This window comes from Myxine glutinosa, chromosome 5 (assembly GCF_964187855.1).
Source record: "Myxine glutinosa chromosome 5, kmMyxGlut1.1, whole genome shotgun sequence".
NCBI classification, from domain to species: Eukaryota; Metazoa; Chordata; class Myxini; order Myxiniformes; family Myxinidae; genus Myxine; species Myxine glutinosa.
In genome coordinates this window covers 44,558,351-44,583,962 of record NC_136265.1, presented here as the reverse complement: position 1 = coordinate 44,583,962, position 25,612 = coordinate 44,558,351, and the positions used below count along the sequence as shown (strand labels likewise).

General features: G+C 44.9%; 1 protein-coding gene across 1 annotated transcript; it reads right to left on the bottom strand.

Annotated features, from left to right (window-relative positions):
- Positions 1 to 1,831: 1,831 nt before the first annotated feature.
- On the bottom strand, positions 1,832 to 24,707 carry LOC137428636 (uncharacterized). Its single transcript, XM_078777999.1, has 5 exons — positions 24,662 to 24,707; positions 20,812 to 20,892; positions 11,173 to 11,298; positions 5,551 to 5,655; positions 1,832 to 3,471 (listed from the first exon to the last, which is right to left on the bottom strand). Exons 2-5 carry the CDS (start codon positions 20,882 to 20,884, stop codon positions 1,967 to 1,969), a joined length of 1,809 nt encoding a protein of 602 aa, XP_078634125.1. The 5' UTR covers positions 20,885 to 20,892; positions 24,662 to 24,707; the 3' UTR covers positions 1,832 to 1,966.
- Positions 24,708 to 25,612: the final 905 nt, after the last annotated feature.

Here is a 25,612-nt window from a genome sequence, read left to right as displayed (position 1 = left end):
GTCTCTTCTTGTGCACCTGGCCACCATTGTGTTGATTAAAGCCTATCCAAAGGCCTACTTGTCTTTTCTGCTCTGCTCTGCCACAACAATAGGTATGTGGCTGTCAGACTAACAGTATCAATTAGTTAGATCTGGGAGGTAGTCCATGTTGAGCAGAATACACATGCACAAGACGAGAGTAAAACAACCATTCCTGCTACTGCAAAAAGTGCGAATAGGCCCAACACCTCACAGTCTATAATTTGTAGTTGGTATGCCCACTGAGATGAGGACACAATAAAACAGATGCTAGTGACAAGAACATGAGATGGGTTCATTCAAAGGACAGATATGGGGCTTCAAGCACACACATGAAAAGTATTTACTGTACAATATAAACGGATTGACATACAATCATAGACTAAGGTTTATGTAGAGATAGGCAGATCTGCAGCAGCAAGGATACTGGGATTTTCTGACATTTATGAATAACTGCAAGGAAATAGTTAGGGAAGCATATGAAGAACATCCATTCAAAGAGATGCTTTTTCAGTGAAAGTACATGGTACTTGGTCTTGCAATCGAATGTGAACGTTTTTACAAATCCCACCAAGCATTTAAAAAAGGGCAGACATTCATTTGCTGGGACCCTGCACACATTCCTGTATCTGGATTTGGAGCATTCACCATGCCCGATCGTTTCAAACTCTAGTTCATCAGTATGTGGTGGGTAAAGCCAAGAGTGGTATTCTGTGACTCAAGTCATTCTACACAAAGATTGAGTGCCATCCTTCTGGAAGAGTGCCCGCTTATAATTGTGCTGATGAATGAACACAGCCCTTTGGGCCCTGAAGGAAAGTGGGAAGAATTTTTTTTTTTATGACATCATTGCTATCTAGTCCAATCACTTCAGATATCCAGCTTATAAAACAATGATGGTCAATGTGTTCAAAATAAATAAATAAAAGGGAAGATAAAGTCACATTATCAAAAAGGATAAAAGTTCAAATACAAACCTTTTTCAAAATAAAGCCATTTTGGCACTTTTTAAGCAGTCTGTATGGCATAAGTAATAAAGGGGAGAAATTATTTCAAATTTCAAAACAAAAGTGTACATGCATATCGAATTTATCAATTCGCATTAGTTACAGACCAAAATAAAAATAAAAATCTGTGCTCCATTTTTTGTGTCATGTACAAAACAATAGTTACGAATACACATCATACAAATATCTTTACGACCTGCACTTGAAACTGACCCTGGTCATAATGATTTGCGTGTGATATGTTCAAGTTATTCATAAAAACTATAACCACCTTCGATAGTCTTGCAATGAATGTATTCTCCAAGTGTAAATGCATCACGTACAATCCTGGTATTGGTAACAGCTGGAAAGCTGGAATTCCCGAAGGAACCGTGCCGTGTGGAAAGCAGTGCTTTAGAGAAACGCACTCTTGACAGAGCGTCAGGCCATTTGCGACAAATTGTGAACGTTTCCCTGGCTGAGAAACAATCCTTGACATCAACCACTGTGCACAGAGATGTCCTCTCACAACTACCCCTAACAGACTGCCATCAGTTATCCAGGAAATGATGTCTGCTATTGTAATCAGAATGACACCGATCAGTAGTAAGCAGTACAGCAACACTACTGTACGTGGGTGTATTCCTTTGATTGCGTCAACAGTGATCACTCAGACAACACTTTTTTTTTTAACTTTCTCTTTTTTACTTGGGCTCAAGTGAGTAATTTCGATGAAATAAAACTATAAGACATTACAGTGTCAGAGCTACCAGAAGTAAAAGTCATCATTAGGAAACAGATCCTTGATAAATTCAGTGGCGCAAAACCTTTGTTCAGCATACTTTATTTCTTCTCAATTTACAGAATTTATTTTTTTCAAGTTATACCGTAACATCTCCTTTGATCTGGCAAAAATGACATTTCGATACCATGACGACGAGCAGTTTTTCATGATCGGAGTTTTACAAAACTTCTTTGCAAGCATTTTTTTGACCCCCCTTGCGACGCTCCATTGCACGTACAATCCTGTTGTGCATTTTTTTATGCTTTACAAGAGCATTTTTACGACTGAACCCCTTTCCACAATCTTTACATTCAAAAGGTTTGACATCAGAGTGGCACGCTTGATGAATGTTCAAGACGGACTTACGAGCAAAATATTTGCCACATTGGGCGCATTCGTAAGGCCTTTCTCCGGTATGAGACCTGACGTGTTCCACCAAGCCAAATTTCTGGACGAAAGCCTTACCGCACTCGAGACACGTAAAAGGTCGTTCACCACGGTGTGACCTCTGGTGGCACACAAGACCATTTTTTCTATGAAAAGCCATTCCGCATTCTTCACACTTGTAAGGCCGTTCACCTGTATGCAACCTCTGGTGTACTGTCAAAATAGATCTCTCACGAAAGGCCTTACCACATTCCTCACATTTATGTGGTCTCGCATGTTCTCCAACAACATGGCTTCCGAGGTGATTTCTAAGAGTTGACTTGGTCATGAAACCCTTCCCACATATTTCACATTCGAAAGACCTTTTTCGTTCCAAGTGAGTTTCACGATGAGATGTTAGATGTGAGTTGCGTGCAAATGTTTTACCACACTGTGGGCATTTAAAGGGCCTTTCACCAGTATGACATCGAATGTGTTTCAACAGGCTCGATTTCTCATGAAAGGCCTTACCACATTTTTCACAATTATAAGGCCTTTCTCCTGTATGGTACCTTAGGTGCACATCCAAGGTCGCTTCATTCGGAAACGATTTGTCACATTCTGTGCACTTGTGTGGTCTAGATCGCAGGTCACCTGCGTGATATTCGAGGTGCAACTTCAGACTGGATTTACGTGCAAACCCCTTCCCACACTCATGGCATTCAAAGGGCTTTTCCCCAGTATGCCCACGAGAATGCTTCAACAGACTCGATTTCTCGTGAAAGGCCCGACCACACTGTTTACACGTATAAGGTCTTTCACCGGTGTGATACCTCAAGTGTACATCCAAACTTGTTTTATTGGGAAATGCCTTACCGCATTCTGTGCACCTGTGGGGCCTCGAACTAAGGTCACCCGTGTGATATTCACGGTGCAACTTGAGACTGGTTTTATGCAAAAACCCCTTCCCACACTCGTCACACTCAAAGGGCTTTTGGCAAGCATGACTCCGCATGTGTGTCACTAGGTGAGATTCGCAGACAAAACTCTTCCCGCATTCATTGCACTCAAAGGGAGTGTCGCCCGGATGACACTTGACGTGTGTTAGCAAGCGAGATTTGTTCTTACAAATCATACCGCATACATTGCATTTGTATTTGCTGGCCAAATCACCATCGCCGTCCAGCATCATCACAACTTGCTTCGATTGCATTTCTGAAGGCGGGCAAAGGTGGCAGTTTCGGATTTCATCGGCAACCCCCGCTGCAATTGAGGTGCTGTTGCTGCTTTGCGAATGGTCCAAGTGCTCTCCATGTTCTGTGTGCACAAAAAGGGACAATGTGAGCTAGTATAAGTGAGTTACTAATTCTAAAATGATCCAGTTGTTTTTTTTGGAGGCAAGTAATTCGTATTGGCAAGATGTTTAGTAAAAGTATTGGAACAATTTTCAACTTTGTTGATTTACTAAATTTACTTTTGGTATACAATTTTCAAAAATGCTATACCTGTTTGAGTAAATGTTAACGGAAAATGCTACACATGTATTTTGGCATAAACAGCAGCAGCAAGATTTCATGTAAATATATCAGTGGTTTGGAACAAGACAATCATACTCTCCAAGGGAAATTGAATAGTTATATGGGAAGAAGAAATAGACGGGCTGTTTGGCCAGGCTTGTATAGTAAGAAGAAACTTTTTTGCCCACTCTCTCCTTCCAATTATTCTGTACAATGTACATGCAGGTGTCCCCATGATAAGTGCCAAACTATGGAATTTGTTAGGCCAACACCCATCCCTACTAGTGGGGAAAAGGACACCAGAGTTCGTTACCACGCTTGTGAATTAATGATTCATCAATGTGGTCCTATTAATTTGAACCCAAGGAACACGAATCCAAAGGTGACCCAAACAGCTGACCCCTCTAAGGATCAGATGGATAAATGAACCAGTGGGCCAACTGGGGTCAAATTTGAAGTTGCTATAAACCTAGTCATGTTTGGTATCAAAATAAATCGTGAAATGGCAAACACTTTCATCCCATGTTTGACTAGTTTTACTCAAATTGTAAAGTACAGAAATTGTAATTGGGTCAACCTTTCAACATTAGGAAAACTAGGTATGTTGGGTATCAAAATGAAAGCTTTGATGAGACATGATTTTGACACATAACGACGTTTTATTACATGAGTAATTACACAGCAAAATTAATGTGATTTAATTTAACATACTAATGGAAAATATACCAATGGACATGTAGTAAATATACTAATTAATGGGGAAGGAAGAGAAGGGCATCAGAGCATCAGAGCATGCTTGGGAGGCATTCTGGGCTGACAAGCTACTAAGGGTAGAAGCCAAAAGCAACACAAACAAGAAAGAGCAATCAGAGATTGCAAACCCTCACCAGGATGTATTTTCAGTGGTTTTTAAGGCTTTTGTGTTAAAACAAATATGGCGGCCGAACCACGTGACTGATGACGTCATCATTGTTTTTTTTCTCCACCAATTTATGCCTACATGACGCTCAAGAAATTTCATCTTAAGAGGATGAAATTTTGTACTTGTCGAATTATGACGTCATAATGGAGGCACCTATGACATCATCATTAACATATTTTATTCCCCATGGAGAGTTCTTTACAATGAGCCATGTCTCAATTTTTTCTATTCAGCGCTTTTGGAGATATAGAGGTGCAAACTTTTTCGGCTTTTCCAAGATGGCGACCGAACCACGTGACCTATGACGTAATAATTATCAGTAAAAAATTCTACAGGTGGAGTTGTACCTTTGGTGAAAATTTCCTGTCATTCGGACCAACGGTTGCTGAGAAAATCTTATTTATTCTGTGCGGACAAAGAGACAGACAAATTCTGTGCGGACAAACAGACAGACAAACAAACAAACGGACTCAAATGCAATACCCTCTCCTCAGGCGAGGGTATCTAGAACGGCACTCGGTAGAGCGCATACTTCTGCCAAGCTGAACCGTTAATGTTTTGCATCCCACCGATTCCTGATGTTGAATAACTGACCTAATTATACTGACCATCAAACTAGGTCAAATTTGAGTATAACTAGTCAAAAATGGGACTAAAGTGTTTGCCTTCTCATACTGTTTATTTTTTTTTTATAACAGATGACAAGGTTTCTAACAATTTGAAATGTGACCCCGGTTGACCCACTAGATGACCTCCCCTGACCCTTAGAGCGGTCATCTGTTTGGGTCACCTTCAGATTCTTGTTCCTTTGGACCACATTAATAGGATCATGTTGGGAAAAAAATGCTTTTACAAACATGGTAACGAACTCTGAATGATTCAATGGGTCCTCATCTCCACTATACAGAAACTTTCACACATGTGCACGTCTCACTAAAATGAAAGAAGAAAAATCACCTTCCATCTCTTGTTTGATGACAGGAGGAACTGGCTCCTCGAAAACATAACTCAGCGCTTCTCGAGCGGGAGAAACGCAGCCATCATACTTGGTATTTAACTCACCTGAAACAGGTGGACTTATTTCATAGCCTGACAGTTTAAAATTAAACAGATTACGATTTGTTTCAAGTTGTACAGCAATTTTAAACTACAGTATAAACATACAGACCAGAACAACCGAAGACATGAGGCCTAAACAAAATAAGGGCCCGGTTGCATAAAAGTCCCTTATTCTTAAAGGAGAGGTTTACCAGAAGGTTCACCGATTCCTTCATGAAGGATTTCCTTTAGGGCTGTTGCATAAACAACCCTGAGGAATTAACTAAGTAAGGATTTCCTTGAGGTTGAGAAAATCCTTCGGAGCTGTTGCTATGCTAGGCAACCAATGACGTTAGAGGCAGGAAGAGGTGTCCGAAAGAAAGAACACGTGATTTTAAATGACGCTTGTTATACGTTGCATGGGGAACACGTGCTTCTGGAGGAAGGAGGAATACCATGATTCTTGTATAAAATTCATTTGATTCTTATTGAGCATTTTATTGTAAATGCGTTATGTGGGCATTAAATGTTTGGAAACATTCCGAGAATTGTGAAAGTGTGAAATTATGGAAGTGAAATAAGAGTGTGAAACAACAAGGAAATTTCTGAATGTCATGAAAGTGCGAAAATGTCATCCAAATCACTGTGCTGCCGCTCAGAGTGCATTTTGCAATATACAGGATGTTCCAAAAAGACAAGGACTACTGTGTTTATTAATATATTTAGTACCACAAATGATACAATGATATGCTTTGCTTTACAGTTGTGGCCAAAAATATTGGCACTCTTGCACTTTTTTTTCAAATATAACTCACAATTTTCTCCAAAAATAAATTGAAACTGACAAAAGAATTTGGTCTCCGCAATTCTTTATTTCACCGTTAATATTACAGAACCTTTGTTTTTGATTCAGAACGTAATACATCCTTTTAAATCAGAAAAGAAAAATAAATGACTGACAAAATTATTGACTCCCTAGACTTAATATTAGGTAGCACGGCGTTTAGACAAAATAACTGGTCAAGCGCTTCCTATAGTCATGAATGAGCTTCCTCCACCTCTCTACTGGCAGTTTGGCCCACTTTTCTTGTGCAAACTGCTCCAGTTCTTCCAGATTTGAAGGGTGCCTTCTCCCAACTGCTGTTTTCAGATCTCCCCACAGGTGTTCAATGGGATTTAGATCTGGACTCATTGCTGGCCATTTCAGAACAGTCCAGCGTTTTGTCTTCAACCATTCCTGGGTGTTTTTTTGAAGTGTGTTTGGAGTCATTGTCCTGCTGCAAGACCCATTACCTTCGACAGAGATCCAGCTTTCTGACACTGGGTTGAACATTGCACTCCAAAATGCCTTGGTAATCTCCTGATTTCATGATGCCATGCACACATTCAAGGCACCCAGTGCCAGAGGCAGCACAGCAACCCCAAAACACATCACTGAACCTCCTCCATGTTTGATTGTAGTGTAGGTGTTCTTTTCTTTGAAGGCTTCATTTTGTTTTCTGTAAACATAGAGATGATGTGCCTTATAAAAAGCTCCAATTTGGTCTCATCTGTCCACAGGACATTCTCCCAGAAGGATTTTGGCTTGTTCAGGTGCGTGTTGGCAAACTCCAGTCGAACTTTCTTATGTCTCTCTCTCAGCAGTGAGGTCCTCCAGGTCTCCTACCACAGAACCCCCTTTCATTGAGTTGTTGACGGATGGTGTTAGTTGAAACTGTCTTCCCTTGTGTCTGAAGGTCAGCTTGAATCTGTTTGGCAGTTGATTGAGGTGCTTTCTCCACCATTCGAACAATCCTTCGCTGCAATCTTCGATCAAGTTTTCTCTTGTGGCCATGTCCAGGGAGGTTGGCTACAGTGCCCTGGGCCTTAAACTTCCTGATAACATCACGTACGGTGGACACAGGAACATCAAGGTCTCTGGAGATGGACATGTAACCTTGAGATTGTCCATGCTTGGCTACAATGTTGTGGCTGACCTCCTCAAACAATTCTCTGGTTTTCTTTTTTTTTTCTCCATGCTCATTGTGGTACAACAGTGACACAAAACAGCAGAATGACTCCTTTTCTCTATTCAAACTGGTTGAACGAGTGATTCTTATATTGCAGGCACCAGAAACTCACCACATGTGAGATAAATTCCAAAGTAAAGGAATTGCTTGAAATCTAATTATTTCTTACAACTTCTAAAAGGTGCTAGTGGAATAAGCTAAGATTTAGTAATTTTTCAGCTTTTTTTGTTTTGTTCCATTGCGAACCAAAGAAATACATATGTGGATACCAAAATATTTTTTAATTTCAACAATTTTCTGGAAGAAATGGTGCAATATTTGAAAAAAGTGCAAGGGTGCCAATATTTTTGGCCACGACTGTATATGATACAGAAACTCAAAGTCTTCTTTACTTTCAGGTTTGGTAGTTTAATGTAAAAGAAAATGATGACTCCACAAGAGAAAACTCAGTGTGTCAAATGGTTCATCGAGACGAGATCCGACACGCAAGTTCAGCGTAATTTCCATACAAGGTATGGAAGGAATCCGCCATCACAAACTAGTATCAGAGAGTGGTACAAGAGATTTAAGGAGACTGGAAGTTGTCAGAAACACAAACGTACAGGTCAACCAAGCACAAGTGCAGCAGACGTTGAACGAGTGCGTGAATCATTTCATCAAAGTCCCAGAAAATCAATCCACCGTGCATCCAGAGAACTGGGACCACCACTGTACACTGTGTTGAGAACCACCACTGTACACAGGATTTTGCATAAAAGACTCCAGAGAACTGGGACCACCACTGTACACAGGATTTTGCATAAAAGACTGAAGCTTTATGTCTATAATGTGCAGATTCTGCAGGAACTCAAACCAAATGATGGGACTCAAACGCAAGGAGTGTCTTGGAAATGCTCAGTCGCATAGAGGATGATGAAGATTACCTGAAAATGTCATGTTTACAGATGAAGCTTGGTCTCATGTATCTCGGAAGGTCAACCGACACAATGTGAGGATCTGAGGCTCTGAAAACCCCCCGTGGTCATTGAACATATACGCGGCAGTCCAAAGGTCAATGTGTGGTGTGGCCTTCTCCATGACCGTTTGGCGAGTCCATTTTTCTTTGCGAAGGATACAATGACCTCAACAATTTACATGAACATGTTGGAAGGATTCGCCTTCCCACAGATTGAAGACCTTCAACCAGACATCATTTTTCAACAGGACGGCGCTTCCGCTCATTTGGCCTTAGTCGTTCGATTCGCCCTAAATGAAAATTTTCCAGGTCGCTGGAATGGCCGAGATGGACTAACCACCTGGCCCCTACTATCACCAGACATAAACCCCATTGATATTTTTTCTGTGATGGTTTGTCAAAGATGTTGGCTACAACACCAAGGTGGCAAACCTGCAGGATCTTCGATCTCGGATTACAGCTGAAGCGCACAAGTGGACGCAAACATGCCGAGCCGAACATGGCAAGAGCTCGTGTACCGCCTTAACGTCCTGCGTGCAACAAATGGAGCTCACATTGAAGTGAATTGATTGTGTGCACAAAACTTTATGAGTTTCTATATCATATAAACCAAAGGTTATCTTTTTGAAACACCCTGTACAATCATTTCTCAATTGTAGAAGTATTGTTCTATCAACCTCTAATTTATTTTTTCCGTCGCATGATGACATTTACTTTTTTTCATCTCACATTCCATCGTTCTTTTTGTGCATCCACTGGACAGGTATGACTGCAGAAGTCAAACAAAACTTCCCATAATTAAGGTTTTGTGGTTAAACTCAAAGGTCATTGTCAAAGTACAGTTTACATTTTTTATATTTTAATATATAAATTCTAAATATTGAAGATAAATCTCAAATTTACTGTGTTGAGAATCGATGTGATGCAACTCCAACAATTTGTTTCCAGATCGCCACGCGTCCATATTATCAAAAATAAATAATAATAATAAAAATGGCAGCTTTTAGTCAATTCCACATAATATTATGTGTACAGGAAAATAATGTTGTTTTTTAAGCTGTGTATTCCTCTTTTGAAAAACGACATTTTCCAGTACGCCTAATACTTACAATGGTATTTATTATGACAGGTTGTAATACTACTTCAATCGGCCCAATTATGCTCACCTTCTATGGGGTCACCAGGGGAAAGTTATGGCACAATTATTTCACAAAAAGGCTGGACAGACAGGCCAGACGCTCAACCAGAGTCAAACTGGGAAGGAATTTGTCGGTGATGACTTGCCTACTGTTGGTCAAACACACCTTGCAATCTTCAATGTTGACCAACTAGACAGGTTACCCAGTGTAATGTCCATTCGAGGGACGGCACACTTTGTGATGCAACGCCCTGCCTGCGAAGGACCAATCCGGCAGTGTATAGTCGGTTGGGTAAGGGACTCAGACCAGACAGCTCAGAGGCAAATGCACTACACTACCTGTGCACCATCCTGTCTGCTTTTTACACAACCATTTTGGAAACATACCTCTTAATACTTTAACACCCATGCCTCAAATGGCAAAATAAAGAAGAAAATATATATATGTAGGGAGCTATTATGCCCCTCCCCCTTTGTTAATTCTTGCTGCTTTACCAATTACCAAGTATAACCAATTATATGTTTTGTTTTGACTGATTGCTGTACTCTTTTATAATACTTAGTCCTTTCTTGTGCATTGAGGATGTGTAATACCCTAATAAGGAGTCCTGTGCTTGTGAGCTCTTGCCCTGGGATGGCATAATCTCTTGGTTCCCCTCTTTGGCCTTGGTTGCAGCTGCTATCTCTCTGCCTCCCATATGACTTTGCCAATATCCTGTGGGCTGACACATTTATGAGTGCCCACTCCCTTTGTACTTTCCCAACCAAGGTCTCTATACAGAAAGTTGTAAACATGTTGCCACATATTGCTGACCATCTCCTTATCTGAGCTAACCTATGAGTGGCCTTGGATGAGCTTCCTCTAACTAACTGAACAACAGGATGGGACTATGGTGGGAAGGCCAATGAGCCCATTCTGTCTCTGTATCTTGTGAGCTAAAACCACACCCGATATTCCTTATATAAAGCATGTTTTAATCGAATTATTTCAGAGCATCTTGTTGTAGTGTTGGTCATTTCATGTGAGCTTCCTGCGACATTTGCTGTCCGCAAGCTTGTGTAAACGAGTTCTAATAAATATATCCGTTGCTCCTTTCTCTGAGTCTTCTGAGTCCCAAGTTCTAAAGTCCCAATCCGACATATATACAATGAAATGGGTGGTTGGTAACAATTGAGATTTCCTAAAGAAATAACAGTGTTCCTTAGTAATTGTGTTACCAAGGAACACCGTTATTTATGAGGACTCAGCTTAAAAGGAGAACGCCACAAAAGGTGCAAATAAATGAAAAATGCAGTATGAAGATAGTTCAAAGTCCTTCCTGAAGCCAAGCTAATGCAGTTGACAATGCACAGATAAAATGGTGCACATGTGATATCCTACCGTGGTGCATTACCCTAGCCGAGTCTTCCACAGTCATTTGTGAACAAATGTTACTCACCAGTTACTGACGGAGAATTTCTGTCCTTCTCCTCCTCCTTGACAGCCAAATGAGCCGTCTTTTCAAAGGAGCTTGCCGAGTCTTCCGCAGGGGAAATAAAGTCTTTGGCTGTAGAATATGACTCGCCTGCAAATGAAAACATTAGTGTCTTGCCATGGCTTTTGAATCTCTTCCCTGCCAATGGACTCATGATATGCACCAAAAGTATCCTTTCATGGAAAACCAAAACATTTTAAACTACACCTCAAAATTAAAGGAAATAAATAAATTGAGGACCTAAAGAGAAACAAGTAACATGCGTGTCCAATGCCATTGTGTCACAAACGGTTACATGAAATCAGGGTCCAAAACTTTGGAAATGGCAGAAATGTTACTCCATTGAATGCAATGAGAAGTCAACGGATGCTGCTGTTCAAACGTTTTAACTGATGATAGAGCGTCCCGTCTGCCGGAATTAGTCGGTGGACATTAAAGATCCCACTGTTTCCTTGGCGAAGAGTCAGTGAACCACAAACGCCAACACCCTGAACAGATTACAAATTTCTGCACTAACTTACAATAGTGAGTGACATGAAACAATGAAACTTACAATAGTGAAACCCGTAAAACGGAGTGAATAGAGACAGCCATAAAAATCCTATTTATTCCTATTTAACCCATATATGGGATTAATAGGGACTATAAGTTGCTTGTTTTTTAAAACAAGAGAACACTTTCAACCCAAATATCAACAAATCAGTATGGTTATCAATTTTCAGCGAAAAAGGTTTCCAAACTTTTTTTCAGTTTGTGTCCCTATTCACCTTGCTGTCCCTATTCACCCCATTTCACGGTATTTATTCGTTAACACAAATTTATGCTTCAGAACTCTTATTTTGAGAAAAAGCATGGTTTTCGGCATCCTTCAGGAACAAAACTACTATTCATTACACTATTTTTAAGGAAAAACGTGTTTCCCGACACGCCTGGATTTCTCAGGAACATATCCGAGCGTATATCGAGATATTAGTGTATTAGCAGGTCCTTTTTACCTGGGACATGTCGCATGTCCACAAGTTTCATGTTGCTGTTGTTGGTCGATTTTTGAAATGTGCACCCATTGGTCGGACACCTGCCGGACCACACCCACACCTGTCGCTTGACACCACCCACCATAGCACCGAGATGAAATTATATGGCCGCCATCTTGGTTTTGTTGGCCTTACTCATTAGGCCTGTAGGCCTTTGCTCAATATACACTGCCCGGGTTATGTTACGTCAGATTTACATTGGCTTTTTTTGAGTCGGGTGTTATTGATGGTGAGGAACCCCGAAAAATGTAAATCACATGTCGAATAGTAGCAATATTTAATGAAGCCCATCAGAACGTACAGTAATTGAGTGTTGCATTACTCATTAAAGGGTTACGTTGGGCAATTTTTTTAATTTTTTGTAAGTGTTATGTAATTTTAGAATGGCCCAATGTTGGGGTTAAGCAATCGTGACTGTGTGACAAATCAGCTCGTTCTGATATAACCATGGGGAGGGTGACATGGATTAGAGGTGTCGAGTTAATTATTTAATAGTGCATTAAATGGTTGTTTCCCAATCTCTGTTCATCTTTTAGGAGTGCTTTAAATGCGCGTTTCCCAATCAGCCCGTTACCAAGGATATATATACATTAAAAATGACAAGGATATATATATATTGTTACAGACACAACTTTGATGTTAAAGTGGGCCGAGCGGAATGGCCGTCGTGTCCGCACAAATTACCCGATTGTACTCGAACGTTGACGAAGCCGCGCCATGCTGGCTCAATAAGGAAAAAGAAGACACACGGCTGAATTATAATGACAGACACCAGGGATACGGTTCTCAAGACCTCCGGAGGAGATTATATTCGTGCGGAAGGTCAGATTACAGGGACGAGAGGTATAACATAGAAAGACAAGCACTTAGACACAATCTTATATTAACCCCGGACAGACGACAGACAAACGGGACAACGGCTGACTCACACGGGGGTTGATGGCAGGAAAGCGGTTGTCGATGGCTCCAGGTGCACCTGTGCTCAAAGGTTAGAATCGACCCAGTCCGGTCCAGAGATGCGGGAGGTTTCACAGCGCTCGGAGGGGACGTTCTTTCACAGGCGGGCCTTTCTCTCTCAGCGCTCGCAGGTCCTTCTTTCTCCAGCTCGGGGCGCATCTCACGTCACGTCCGCTCCGTGGCCGCGTATATCCGGCGGGGAGTGACACGCCCTCGGCTTGCTCGCGCCGCCCCAGATGGAATCGGTCCGCCCTTCTGATTGGGTGCGGGGGGTTACCAGGCTCCGCCCTTGAGGAGGAGCTGACAGCCAGCCCCTCCGTGGTAACCCCGTGGAGCGCGTGGTCAATGGCGCTAATCGAGCCGGTGTGAGGACGCATCCTCCCCCGCTCCGCCGCCATCTCCTCTGTTGTTGTTGTAATTGTTGGGGAAGAAGATGGAAGGAGGTATGGGAAAGGTCCTAAACTCACTACTGATGCCATATAATCACATTCTGGTGCAACGAAGAGTCATAATTAATGGAGACGAGGCCTTAACTGACATAGATTAAGAACAACTAGGAAGATGTCCGAAAGTTGTCTACGTGTGGTGCGGTGGACCTGGGCACGACATTTAATGGGGGAATAAGGGGAAGGTCGGCTCTACTGAGTGTTATTTACATGCAATGGGACTAGGGAATGGGGGATTGGGGAAAGTTGGGGAGTATTGGAGAAATAGGGGAATATTTACAAGCGGATATGGAGGCCAAATTCCATATTCGCAACATTGCACCCTTCTCTACCCTCGGGGCGTCCCGACCCGATAAATTTTTACCTACTTTAGTGTGGCACGCAATGTAGTTCCCTCTACTATTAACTCTACCCTGAGTGCGACAGTTTTACAGATATTCACAAATGAGTAAATATGTCCCCCTGCGACGTTGCACCCTTCTCCTCACAGAAACACACCCACAGGATAACCGAATCCGGAAAGAATTCTCAAACTACACATACAGCCGGTAGGGAGCATTATTTACAAGATTACGCTGATATCTACACTACGATCCAGGACCTGTTTTTGGAGGAACACATGCAGATGTTATGCATAGAGAGAGCGCGCTTGCCAGCATCGATACACCAACCCACGAGTGCTCTGTGGCCGACGGCCTTTAATAACGTGCAGAGCACCCTTTCCCAGCATCAAAAGCACCACCCCACCACCAATCGGTGCAGTCACCATTGTTCATTGGAATAAAAATAAATTCGACAACCCCTAACCCTGCAGGTGTCTCTTGCTCTTCTTGTGGTGCACTTGGTGTTAACTAAAAGTGGTTCACCTGTATGGCATAGGTGCCACGTTGACCCATAGGTCCATCCCCGGGTGGTGCTTGGCCGCAAACGAACTGCGGTCCATTGTGGGTGGCCACAAACATTGCGGTCCATATGGTGTATCGATCCCGGCAGCAAACAGCGAAAGTGCAGGCCCACAACTGCGCAGCCAGCACCTCTCTCTCCTCTCTCTCTACCCCAAAGCCAGATCCTCGGAGGTGGGAGACAAAAGAAGCAGACAAGTGAGTAAGGTGGTAAGGGCGCAAAAGTGCACGCAATGTAAGGTGATGCACACTGGGGGCACATGGGAACCAGGTGAGACAGGTACGTTCCTATCGTACGCCCCCCCCCCCCACCAGGTAACCTACATGGCCCCTCCCTTACCCCTTACTGTATCCACACAACACAACACTACCCATAAACATCTACTTTACAAATCAACAAACATCCCTACTGTCTTCCCTGTTCCTCCCATATACCAAATTCGTCTTCTCTCCCTCCTAACCAATCAAATTTGCCATTTTCAACTCTCATCAAAATTTGCCATCTCCAACTCAACATCATAATTTGCCATTACCAATTCATCATCAGTCCCTCCTAGGGAGGGAGGGATGGAATCACCCCAATGTCTCATCCACGTCGTGATGCGTCTCACAAATCCACAGCAATCTCATTTCCTGCTACAAAACAAAGAAAACACAGGTGTGGAGTCATCATCATCACCATAGGTAAGTGGCTGCGTATGGTGCGACAGGTTCTTCAATCCTAACTATTTCCTAAATGACTTTAACAACTTTACACTACCCGGGGTCTTTCTCCGGCCAAACCATTGGCCCTCTTACACTATGGGTTCTAAAAACCAATTCCCATTGGCCAAACTGTGGTGCTTTTCAATTTGGGGTCTCACTCCCCCGATTCATCTCCCGGTGCCCTCGCACAATTTCTGGGCTGTGGCGTGTACCTCTCCCAGTGGGTCTACCCACCTGCACACCTCCACCACTGCGGTTGCCTCCGAGCTTACCTGCTCCTTACCCTAACCTAACTACCTGGGGAAGGCCCTCTGGCACTCTCCCCACTCGGTGCCCTCTCTGGCACTGGGCTACCCGGGTCCATCCTCCGGATCCTCGGGCCCCATCCACAACTCTACCGGCTCCCAGAGCCCACCTGCGGCCTCACCTGGCCGACATCCTCACAGTGGTGGAGTGCCCAACCAACTACACACACTAACAGGCTACACGCCCAGCCATTTCCACAACACTAATGCACCCATCCATGTACCATTCTTTCACCCGCACCACAAATGCCAATATCCAACCACAATTTACCTGTACCCTCTACCTAACACTTACACTACCCGCCCCGGGTATCCGTGATGGGGGTCCACTCTTCCCCCATTCACACCTTCACACCATGCACACCACTCCGTACCACTTACTCCAACTCTCTCCACACACCTGTATTTGCCCACCTGTGCTCTCACACCTGGTGCCACCTGCACCCTTCTCTCCCCAAGCGCATTCGCGCTGATCCACAACACTCATTACTCATACACGGCTCCACACACCTGTCCAGTTGCACACCTGTGCAATCACACCTGTTCAATTCTCACACACACAGCATCATCTCAGCTAACTACTCCCTTCTGAAACTTGCGCTTCCCAGTCGTCCCTTTAAACTATTGCGCTCCCACGTCATTATCATCCACACTAATCTACCTGCGTCCCCACTACAGGTATCAGTCACTAACTAATCTTAACGTCACCTAATGTCATCTTCTCTAGATCCCTATCAATATAACCTAACCCACCCGGGCTAGTTTTCACTGCCCTACACCCCATAATCTATTGCTCCTTTGCCCCCCATATGGGAAGGGTGGCAGGGATGCCATCCCACCACATCGGGGGTCTCTCACTACCAATTTTGCACATCAAATTTCAACAAATTAAAAATTTGCCAATCATCTGCCAATCACTGTACCATTACCAATCATCACTCTGCCAATCCTTTGCCAATCATCAAATTTTGTTTTTCTCTAATTTTGGGGCCAAAACACTAACCTCATCACCCAGTCTACTCACTAATGCCTCTCGGTGCGCCAATTCCTGTCCAAAGCCCGGCTTCGTAAAGCCAAGCAATGGATGCTGGTTGTTTTGTGCCGGCGGCTGGATGCGTCCGGCATTCGGGGCAGGGACGGAGGCTTACCCGGGCCGAGATCCCATGCACCACCTCGGCGTGAAGCCATCCAATGTCCCGATCTCGACCTGCCGGCACGTCTCAATAGAAAGTGGTCGCCATGACGACCCTTCCTATCGGGCTGCCCGCTCCGCCTAGTGGAGCCCGGACGCGGCCGCTCCACGCGAGGCCCAGCGTGGATCGCGCACGGCGGTCCTTTCGAACCCGCCGTGGCTCGGATCTCCGCTGGTTCTCGCGGCACGCGAAGCCCGGCACGCACCGAGGGCCCGATCCGGCTAAAAGTCGACCTAACCTTTAACCCGGTTATCGTCGACGCCTCACCTGCAGGCTTACATGCATACGCTACCCCTTTCGTGCTCATACATGCAGCCGTTCCCATTCTCCTCGTACCTTTCCTTACACACCCCGGTACACTCACTCCGCCCATCGACTTGGTCACACACCTGACCACCGAACACCTTGGCACACATTCGTCGCTCGCACACCTCACCAATACACCTCTTCGCGCCCCTTTCTCGGTCACCTCCTTTGTGACAATCACAGGTGTGCTCTCACCCGCACACCCAACCACGTGTCTCACTACCAATTCCAGCGTGCATTCCCACTCACGCTCTACCATTCCAGGTGTGCATCCTTCCATCCCAGGTGTACATCCTCGCTCACCTGTCACAACTAACTCACGCTCCGTGTCACTCTCACTACTTTCACCTCCATTCTTGACAGCGCACTCACCCTTACTCTTGACAGCGCACTCTTTCCTCGTGCACCTGTCCGTCACACACCTGTCCGTCACACACCTTTCTCGCGCACACTCTTGCGTTACACCCTCTGTAACACTCCCCACAGGTGTGCATTCTTCCTTGCCTTTGACAGCGCACTCTTTCCTCAGGCACCTGTCCGTCACACACCTTTCTCGCGCACACTCCTGCGCACACTCTCCCGTCACACCCTCTGTAACACTCACCACAGGTGGACACTCTTCCTTACTTCTGACAGCGCACTCTTTCCTCATGCACCTGTCCGTCACACACCTTTCTCGCGCACACTCCTGCGCACTCTCCCGTCACACCCTCTGTAACACTCACCACACCACGCTTCCATGTGCTCCCTCGCACACGCGCTACGACCGACTCAATCTCGCCAGCACACTCACTCCTTGGCACGCACTTTTTCCTCACACACCCCAGAGTCGGACTTTCTTGCACACCTCCATTTTTGCACACCAGACCTGTCGCACACTTCACCAACGGCCTCTCACGAACACCCGGGTCTATCTCGACCCCCAAGCCTCTTAAATCACCTGGCGCATCATACGCACGACCATATTGGTCACCACTTACACCGGGTCCTCTTCCTCTTCGCTTCTCCTCCATCACCTGCGAATCCCTCATCCGGTTAACGAGCACATCACGATCCAAACACAGACTTTGGACCAATTCTTTTATCTCCTCTTTTATCTCTTTGTTATCCCCTCTCCGTCGCTTCTTAATTTCGCTCACCCCTTCTTCCACTTCTTCTAATTTGTGCCTCACCTCTTTTATTCCCCGGTACGTCTCCTCAAGCTCGTCCTCCAAGGCTACCTTGACCGTTTCCATGTGCGTCCTCACCTGCCGGTCCTTCGTCTCCATTACCTCTATCACCTCGTCCAACCTCGTTGTCAGTCCCCCACGTACTATCTGACATTCCCTCTTTGTCGCTATTAAGTCGTTTTTTATGTCGTTTTGTGTCGCTTTTAAACCTCCTAATACTGCAGTGTTCCTTTGAACCTGCTCCGTTAGTCCTTTTTGTCCCTCCGTCAGCTGTTCCACCTCCTGCGTCAGGTCCTCTATGCCCCCTTGTAACTTTACAGTCCCCTTTCTCACCTCCTTCTCCATGCGCTCCTTACAGTGCCTCACCTCCTCGCGCACTCCTCCGACCTCCTCACTCACTCCTCTTCTGATCTCTTCTCCCATCACTTGCATCTCCTGCCCAGATGCCACCCTCATCTGCTCCATTTCCTCCCTGTGAGCATCCAGTTTGGTTTCTACCCCCATTCTGACCCCCTCTATCTGCTGCCCCATTTGGTTAACTTCCCTTTCCGCTTGGTCCCTCATGTCCCTCAATTTGCCTTCCATACTGTTTTCTAACCCTATTAACCCATTTCTCACCTCTTTTATCCCGTTGTCTAACCCCTCAAAATTATTGTCTAACTTCCCAAATTTCTTGTCTAACTCCTCAAAATTATTGTCTAACTTCCCAAATTTCTTGTCTCATCCCTTAAAATTATTGTCTAACCCCTCACCGGTACCCCTCGCTTCGTCCCTCATTACCCCTATTTTGCCCTCCAATCGCTCACCCTGAGCATCCATCCGGTTCCCCATTACCCCCATTTGGTTATTCATTACCCCCATTTTTGCTTCTAGCCTCTCCATAAGGGCCCCCATTTGCAACATAAAAAGGTTCGGATCCACCAGGGGCGCTGCCACGGTCGCGGGCGCGGTGACCAGCGAGGCGCCATTTTGCGCTCCCGCAATGTCGGGCACAACGACGCTATTTTGTGCGTCTGCTACCCTCGCTGCTTCGCTCTCCTCCTGTCCCTCATGTCCCTCAATTTGGTCCTGGACCGACCCTGCTTCACTCTCCCCTACCGGACCCCAGCCGTCTTGATCCGCCATAGCGCGACTTTCAAAATTCGAGTTTCGTAACACCAATCCAAATTTTGCTGTTATAATTTCGTCGAGCGCAGTAACCGCGGGACCGCGCTCCGGATCGATTTGGTCGAGCGCCGTACGCGCTCCGGCTCGATTTTCCCTCCCAAAATTTGGGCCTAACTAATTTAGTCCCGGGTCCGAATCTCACTCCTCGACACCAATTGTTACTCTAATAGTACAATTGGTGTTCCAAAATTTGGGCTAAATAAATTTAGTCCCAGGTTCGAATCCAACTCCTGACAACCAATTGTTACAGACACGACTTTGATGTTAAAGTGGGCCGAGCGGAATGGCCGTCGTGTCCGCACAAATTACCCGATTGTACTCGAACGTTGACGAAGCCGCGCCACGCTGGCTCAATAAGGAAAAAGAAGACACACGGCTGAATTATAATGACAGACACCAGGGATACGGTTCTCAAGACCTCCGGAGGAGATTATATTCGTGCGGAAGGTCAGATTACAGGGACGAGAGGTATAACATAGAAAGACAAGCACTTAGACACAATCTTATATTAACCCCGGACAGACGACAGACAAACGGGACAACGGCTGACTCACACGGGGGTTGATGGCAGGAAAGCGGTTGTCGATGGCTCCAGGTGCACCTGTGCTCAAAGGTTAGAATCGACCCGGTCCGGTCCAGAGATGCGGGAGGTTTCACAGCGCTCGGAGGGGACGTTCTTTCACAGGCGGGCCTTTCTCTCTCAGCGCTCGCAGGTCCTTCTTTCTCCAGCTCGGGGCGCATCTCACGTCACGTCCGCTCCGTGGCCGCGTATATCCGGCGGGGAGTGACACGCCCTCGGCTCGCTAGCGCCGCCCCAGATGGAATCGGTCCGCCCTTCCGATTGGGTGCGGGGGGTTACCAGGCTCCGCCCTTGAGGAGGAGCTGACAGCCAGCCCCTCCGTGGTAACCCCGTGGAGCGCGTGGTCAATGGCGCTAATCGAGCCGGTGTGAGGACGCATCCTCCCCCGCTCCGCCGCCATCTCCTCTGTTGTTGTTGTAATTGTTGGGGAAGAAGATGGAAGGAGGTATGGGAAAGGTCCTAAACTCACTACTGATGCCATATAATCACATTCTGGTGCAACGAAGAGTCATAATTAATGGAGACGAGGCCTTAACTGACATAGAATAAGAATAACTAGGAAGATGTCCGAAAGTTGTCTACGTGTGGTGCGGTGGACCTGGGCACGACATTTAATGGGGGAATAAGGGGAAGGTCGGCTCTACTGAGTGTTATTTACATGCAATGGGACTAGGGAATGGGGGATTGGGGAAAGTTGGGGAGTATTGGAGAAATAGGGGAATATTTACAAGCGGATATGGAGGCCAAATTCCATATTCGCAACAATATATATATAAATTTGAAAGACAATCACACATGCGCTGTTATCATTTATCAGCGTATCTTACACCACCTCTTACCTTTGGCATCACACACTTCGTCATTTTGAGCTTCTGTTGCACCTACACTGGATTCTCCTCTCACAGCCTCCATTATCACACCTGCACCCAAAAAGGCTGTTCACTCAAGATATAAAGCAAAATTATCACCAAATGAATGAATGACTAAAAAGCAAGATTTTTGCTGCAAAATGTGTATCATCAATGCTATTAAATATTGCATTCACAATAGTCCTGTAAAACAGCTAAGTGGCACAGAATGAAGTGTTGTTGCACCAATAATGCAAGGAGAAGAAACACACATGTAGACATAAATGAGGATGCCAAAAGTTTATAGCTGAAACACAACAGGCAAACATTTTGGAAAAACATCAGCAAAGACCTGAGACAACCACATCACAAAGCCAACCGCAGAATCGACAACCACCTAGGTTGTTCCAATCTTTCCTTGGAAAATCAGAACGATTTACAGAATGCAAGGCCTTCATCCAGAGCTCAATGGGGGTATTGCTCTACCCTGTGGGCTGGTACCCCAGCATCAGACCAGTCACTCTTGTATTCCGTGGAATCTAAAAGTTCTCCAACTTTAATCGCGGAATCTAATTCATAATTATCAAACTAGTTCAGATTTCTCTCCTCTCTACTTAATAATCAACATTGCATATACCAAACAATTTTACGATAAAACAATAATTGTGCATGAACTCAATTCTTAGTTCTACAACTACAATAATTGTTTTTTTTGTTTTTTTTACATACCACTCAATCAACTTAAAACATGACAACACTGCAAAAGAGGAATTCTCATTTTTCGTTGAAAAGAAAAGTTATCCAGTTCCATCAAGTCGTGGCCTGACCTCTGGTAATATTCATGAGATTTCTCAAAACATCCCTATCCTGCTTTGCTTCCGGAAGCTCTGGCAGAGATATCTCCAAAATCACATTTCAAAACTGTCAATATTCTTCCTTTATTTCTTCTTCACTGGCTGACAATTCAATTTCTAGTGACTGACAACCTAGCTTTTTGTATACAAGGTCAAGACCATGTAAAAAGGCTCGTGGAAGACCTAGTCGTCTGAATGGATCAGGACGCAACAGAAAAAAAGGAACAGGAGACAGAGACAGAGACAGAGACAGACAGACAGACAGACAGACAGACAGAGAGAGAGAGAGAGAGAGAGAGAGAGAGAGAGAGAGAGAGAGAGAGACAGAGAGAGAGAGAAACACCAACAGTGGGGTCAAAGGACAAAATAGAGGGAAATGTGGACAAATAAGGGATGTGGGAAGGAACACGACAAGATGGATACAGAAACAAACTCTCGGTCTCAAGGAAACACCGAGAATTTGGTAGGTGGGCTTGGGGGGGGGGGAGGGGGGGGGGGATTAACAGGGGTACAAAAGGTTATGTTTTTGAATGGGGGATTATTTGAGATGGTGGTGAACAGCTGTCTTGAAGACCTGGAGAGGAGAATGAGATTGTGGGGGACCGAGCACGGAGAGGGCAGAGGGTGCAAGACCAGAAAGGAGGTCAAAAAAGGTCTTAGTCTTCATTTAGATTTTAGAAGCTGTCCATGGAAATATCATCTTGTTAATACCGTACTGAAGTTTGATCGATTTCATAAAATGGTATAAATTAAGAACAACTGAAAATTCATATTATTGGCACAATGACCTTCAATGTCACAAAACTTCACTACCAATTGATTGCCTGGTATTGGTCTAAGGGTCATGCTTGAGATCTTAGGCTCCCGAGTTTGAGTCCCTGCCATGCCATTGAAATAACACCAAATGGGTTGACTCAGCCTGTCATCCTTCAGAGTTCGGCAACATGAGTACCCACTTACTGGTTATGGGGGCACTGCATCAGCGGCAAAGCCGCACTTGCAAAAATGATGCAGCCACAGGCTGCATATGAAAAACAACCATAAATTTGATCATGCCAAATTGTTTATTTTTTACGGTGACATATTCTGATGTCGCTGAGATATAAAGATATACTCTGCTACAAAGCCTTGGTGCAGCTGAAACAGTTTCTTGGCAAGGGTTACCATTATACTGGGTGGTTCACCATTGCCTTCCCAGCAGTAGTTAAGGCAGGCACTTGGAGTTTGTTCAGTTTGCTGGCGATAACTCACCTACTCTTCGCTAAGGACACCGTGGGATCTTTAACATCCACCAACTAATGTCGGCAGATGGGACGTCCCGTTTCACGTCCATCCGAAGGATGGCACACACATTGATGAATCACCATGCCTGTGAAACACTAGGATGACAGTTTATTGTTGGGTGAGGATTCAAATCCAGACTTGACAGCTCAGAGATGAGTGGAGGGATATCGTGGTCAAGGCAGGGCTGAATATTGGCACCATCCCTTATAAAGGGAATTAGAGGATGAGGAAGAATATGGTGATGAAGATGAAGAGGATGTAGACAAGATGAAGCTGAAAATGATGAAGCTTAAGAGGAAGAAGAAGCTGAAGAGGAAAAAGAAACTGAAGAAGATGAAGAAACTGAAGATGATGAAGAAACTGAAGAGGAAGAAGAAACTGAAGAGGAAAAAGAAACTGAAGATGATGAAGAAACTGAAGATGATGAAGAAACTGAAGATGATGAAGAAGCTTAAGAGGAAGAAGAAGCTGAAGAGGAAGAAGAAGCTGAAGAGGAAAAATAAACTAAAGAAGATGAAGAAACTGAAGAGGATGAAGAAACTGAAGATGATGAAGAAACTGAAGAGGATGAAGAAACTGAAGATGATGAAGAAACTGAAGATGATGAAGAAACTGAAGATGATGAAGAAACTGAAGAGGATGAAGAAACTGAAGATGATGAAGAAACTGAAGATGATGAAGAAACTGAAGAGGATGAAGAAACTGCAGCGGAAGAAGAAACTGAGGAGGAAGAAGAAACTGAAGAGGAAGAAGAACTGAAGCAGAAGAAGAGACTGAAGCGGAAGAAGAAGCTGAAGAAACTGAAGATGATGAAAAAACTGGAGGATGAAGAAACTGAAGAGGAAGAAGAAACTGAAGAGGAAGAAGAAACTGAAGAGGAAGAAGAAACTGAAGAGGAAGAAGAAACTGAAGTGGAAGAAGAAGTTGAAGCGGAAGAAGAAGTTGAAGCGTAAGAAGAAGCTGAAGATGAGTTGAACCTAAAGAGGAAGAAGAATATTGCATTGCCTTTCCAAAATTTTCCACTCAAACAAACAGTTCCTGCAAAATTAACAATTACGGATTTTCCAATCACTTTTGCCGAATGTCAATGCACACTCCTTTCATTGCAACGATTTAAATTTCATTTTCATACAAAATCCCCGCCAAGCAAGTGCGTCACTGTCGCCAAGGGAGCAACCCAGCAACGAAACTTCCATGGAAACCATCGAGCATCCCTTTACCGCTTCCTCAGTCGTGCAGGGAAAGGGTCAATAAAAAGGCCCAGAACATAACACAGACCTGAATTTGTTATTGCAGGTGCACAGTATGGAATGTCAGAACAACCTGAGCGATCAAGCTCATATGTTTCCCTCCCTCTGTCTCCCGCTTCCTCTCTCCCTCTCCAAAAGTCATTCTTGAAAAGTGAATTTAGAAGAGGAAGCACCGATATGTTAATCAACACGGAGAGCTTGTAATGAAAGAAACAAAGAGACCAAAGAGTAAGGCTTCCTCAGTCTTCACGGACAAAATGTCTCGTCACGAAGGGGGCGGAGCTACAACGCCTGCTCGACCGTCTGATGTAAAGCGACGAAACGACGTTTCCACATAATCGGAATTCAATTTCCATTTGCCCTCAGCGAGGAAGTTAAGGGGCGGCATCATGAAACCTCAAGATAGAAGAAAAAAAATACACGAGCAAAGAACCAACAGGAAATCGATCATACCACTCGGAACTGCCGGGTCACACACACGCCTCAAACCCTCCTTTTGTCTCTTGTGTTTTAATGGCGCTTCACAGAACTACTCTAATCTATGCGTTACACCTAAAACGCCGATAATTTGAAGCTTTTCCTCAAATAAGTTCATGAATCGGGAAAAGCATGGGAATGAGCACAATGACATCCATAAAATCGGAAAGCAGGCAGATTTCCCTTTACTCCGCCACCTGCTGCATCACCGGAGTGATCATCAAGAGAAGCTCAGACGAAGATGGAGGTGTAGACGGAGTGTATGGAGCAAGGACGCATAAGTAGATAAATTGTGAATGGGAATATAAAACCAAAATGGCCCATCAAGCCTGTGGTCTGTTGGATTATGAAGCAACATGGAGAGCGCTCGCCAAGTGGCATTAGCACTCAAACAAACACTCCAACGAAACGGTTCATAAGGAACGGCTGGCTTGGCAAGCGAAGCAAGCTGCTTGGTAATGGAACACACACCAGTGACACCAGAGCTCGACATCTACACCGTACTGATTCAATTAAATTCACTGGGAGAGGGTGTGTGGTAGAGAAGTCAATAAGACACTTGAGCCAGGTTTCGACTCACAGTAGTATTACTTTGTAGCGGTTCCCGCTGAATGGACACAATCGCCTTGCACCTGCCAGGACGCGGCCAGGGCGCGATCGCCATGCCGGGCTCGTCCGGACGGGCCCAGACGCGCCTCTCCTGGGCATGCCCGGACTCGCTGTTCCCGGGCACGCCCGAACCTCCCGGGCACGCCCGGTCTCGTCTTTCCCGGGCATGCCCGCTCTCGCCTTTCCAGGGCTCGCCCAGAGCGCCCGGGCACGCCCAGCCTCGACTTGCCAGGCCGCGTCCAGGACGCCCGGGCATGTCCAGACTCGCCTTTCCAGGACTCGCCCTTGACACCCGGGCATGCCCGGTCTCGGTTTTCC

What these genes read in the sequence shown, in the direction of transcription:
- LOC137428636 (XM_078777999.1), bottom strand. Translation starts at nt 20,884, where the DNA reads ATGGAGGCTGTGAGAGGAGAATCCAGTGTAGGTGCAACAGAAGCTCAA. An exon ending in CGAAGTGTGTGATGCCAAAG is followed by an intron (nt 11,299 to 20,811) that starts GTAAGAGGTGGT and finishes TTTCATTTGCAG; the next exon opens with GCGAGTCATATTCTACAGCC. An exon ending in CATCAAACAAGAGATGGAAG is followed by an intron (nt 3,472 to 5,550) that starts GTGATTTTTCTT and finishes TTGTGCACACAG; the next exon opens with AACATGGAGAGCACTTGGAC.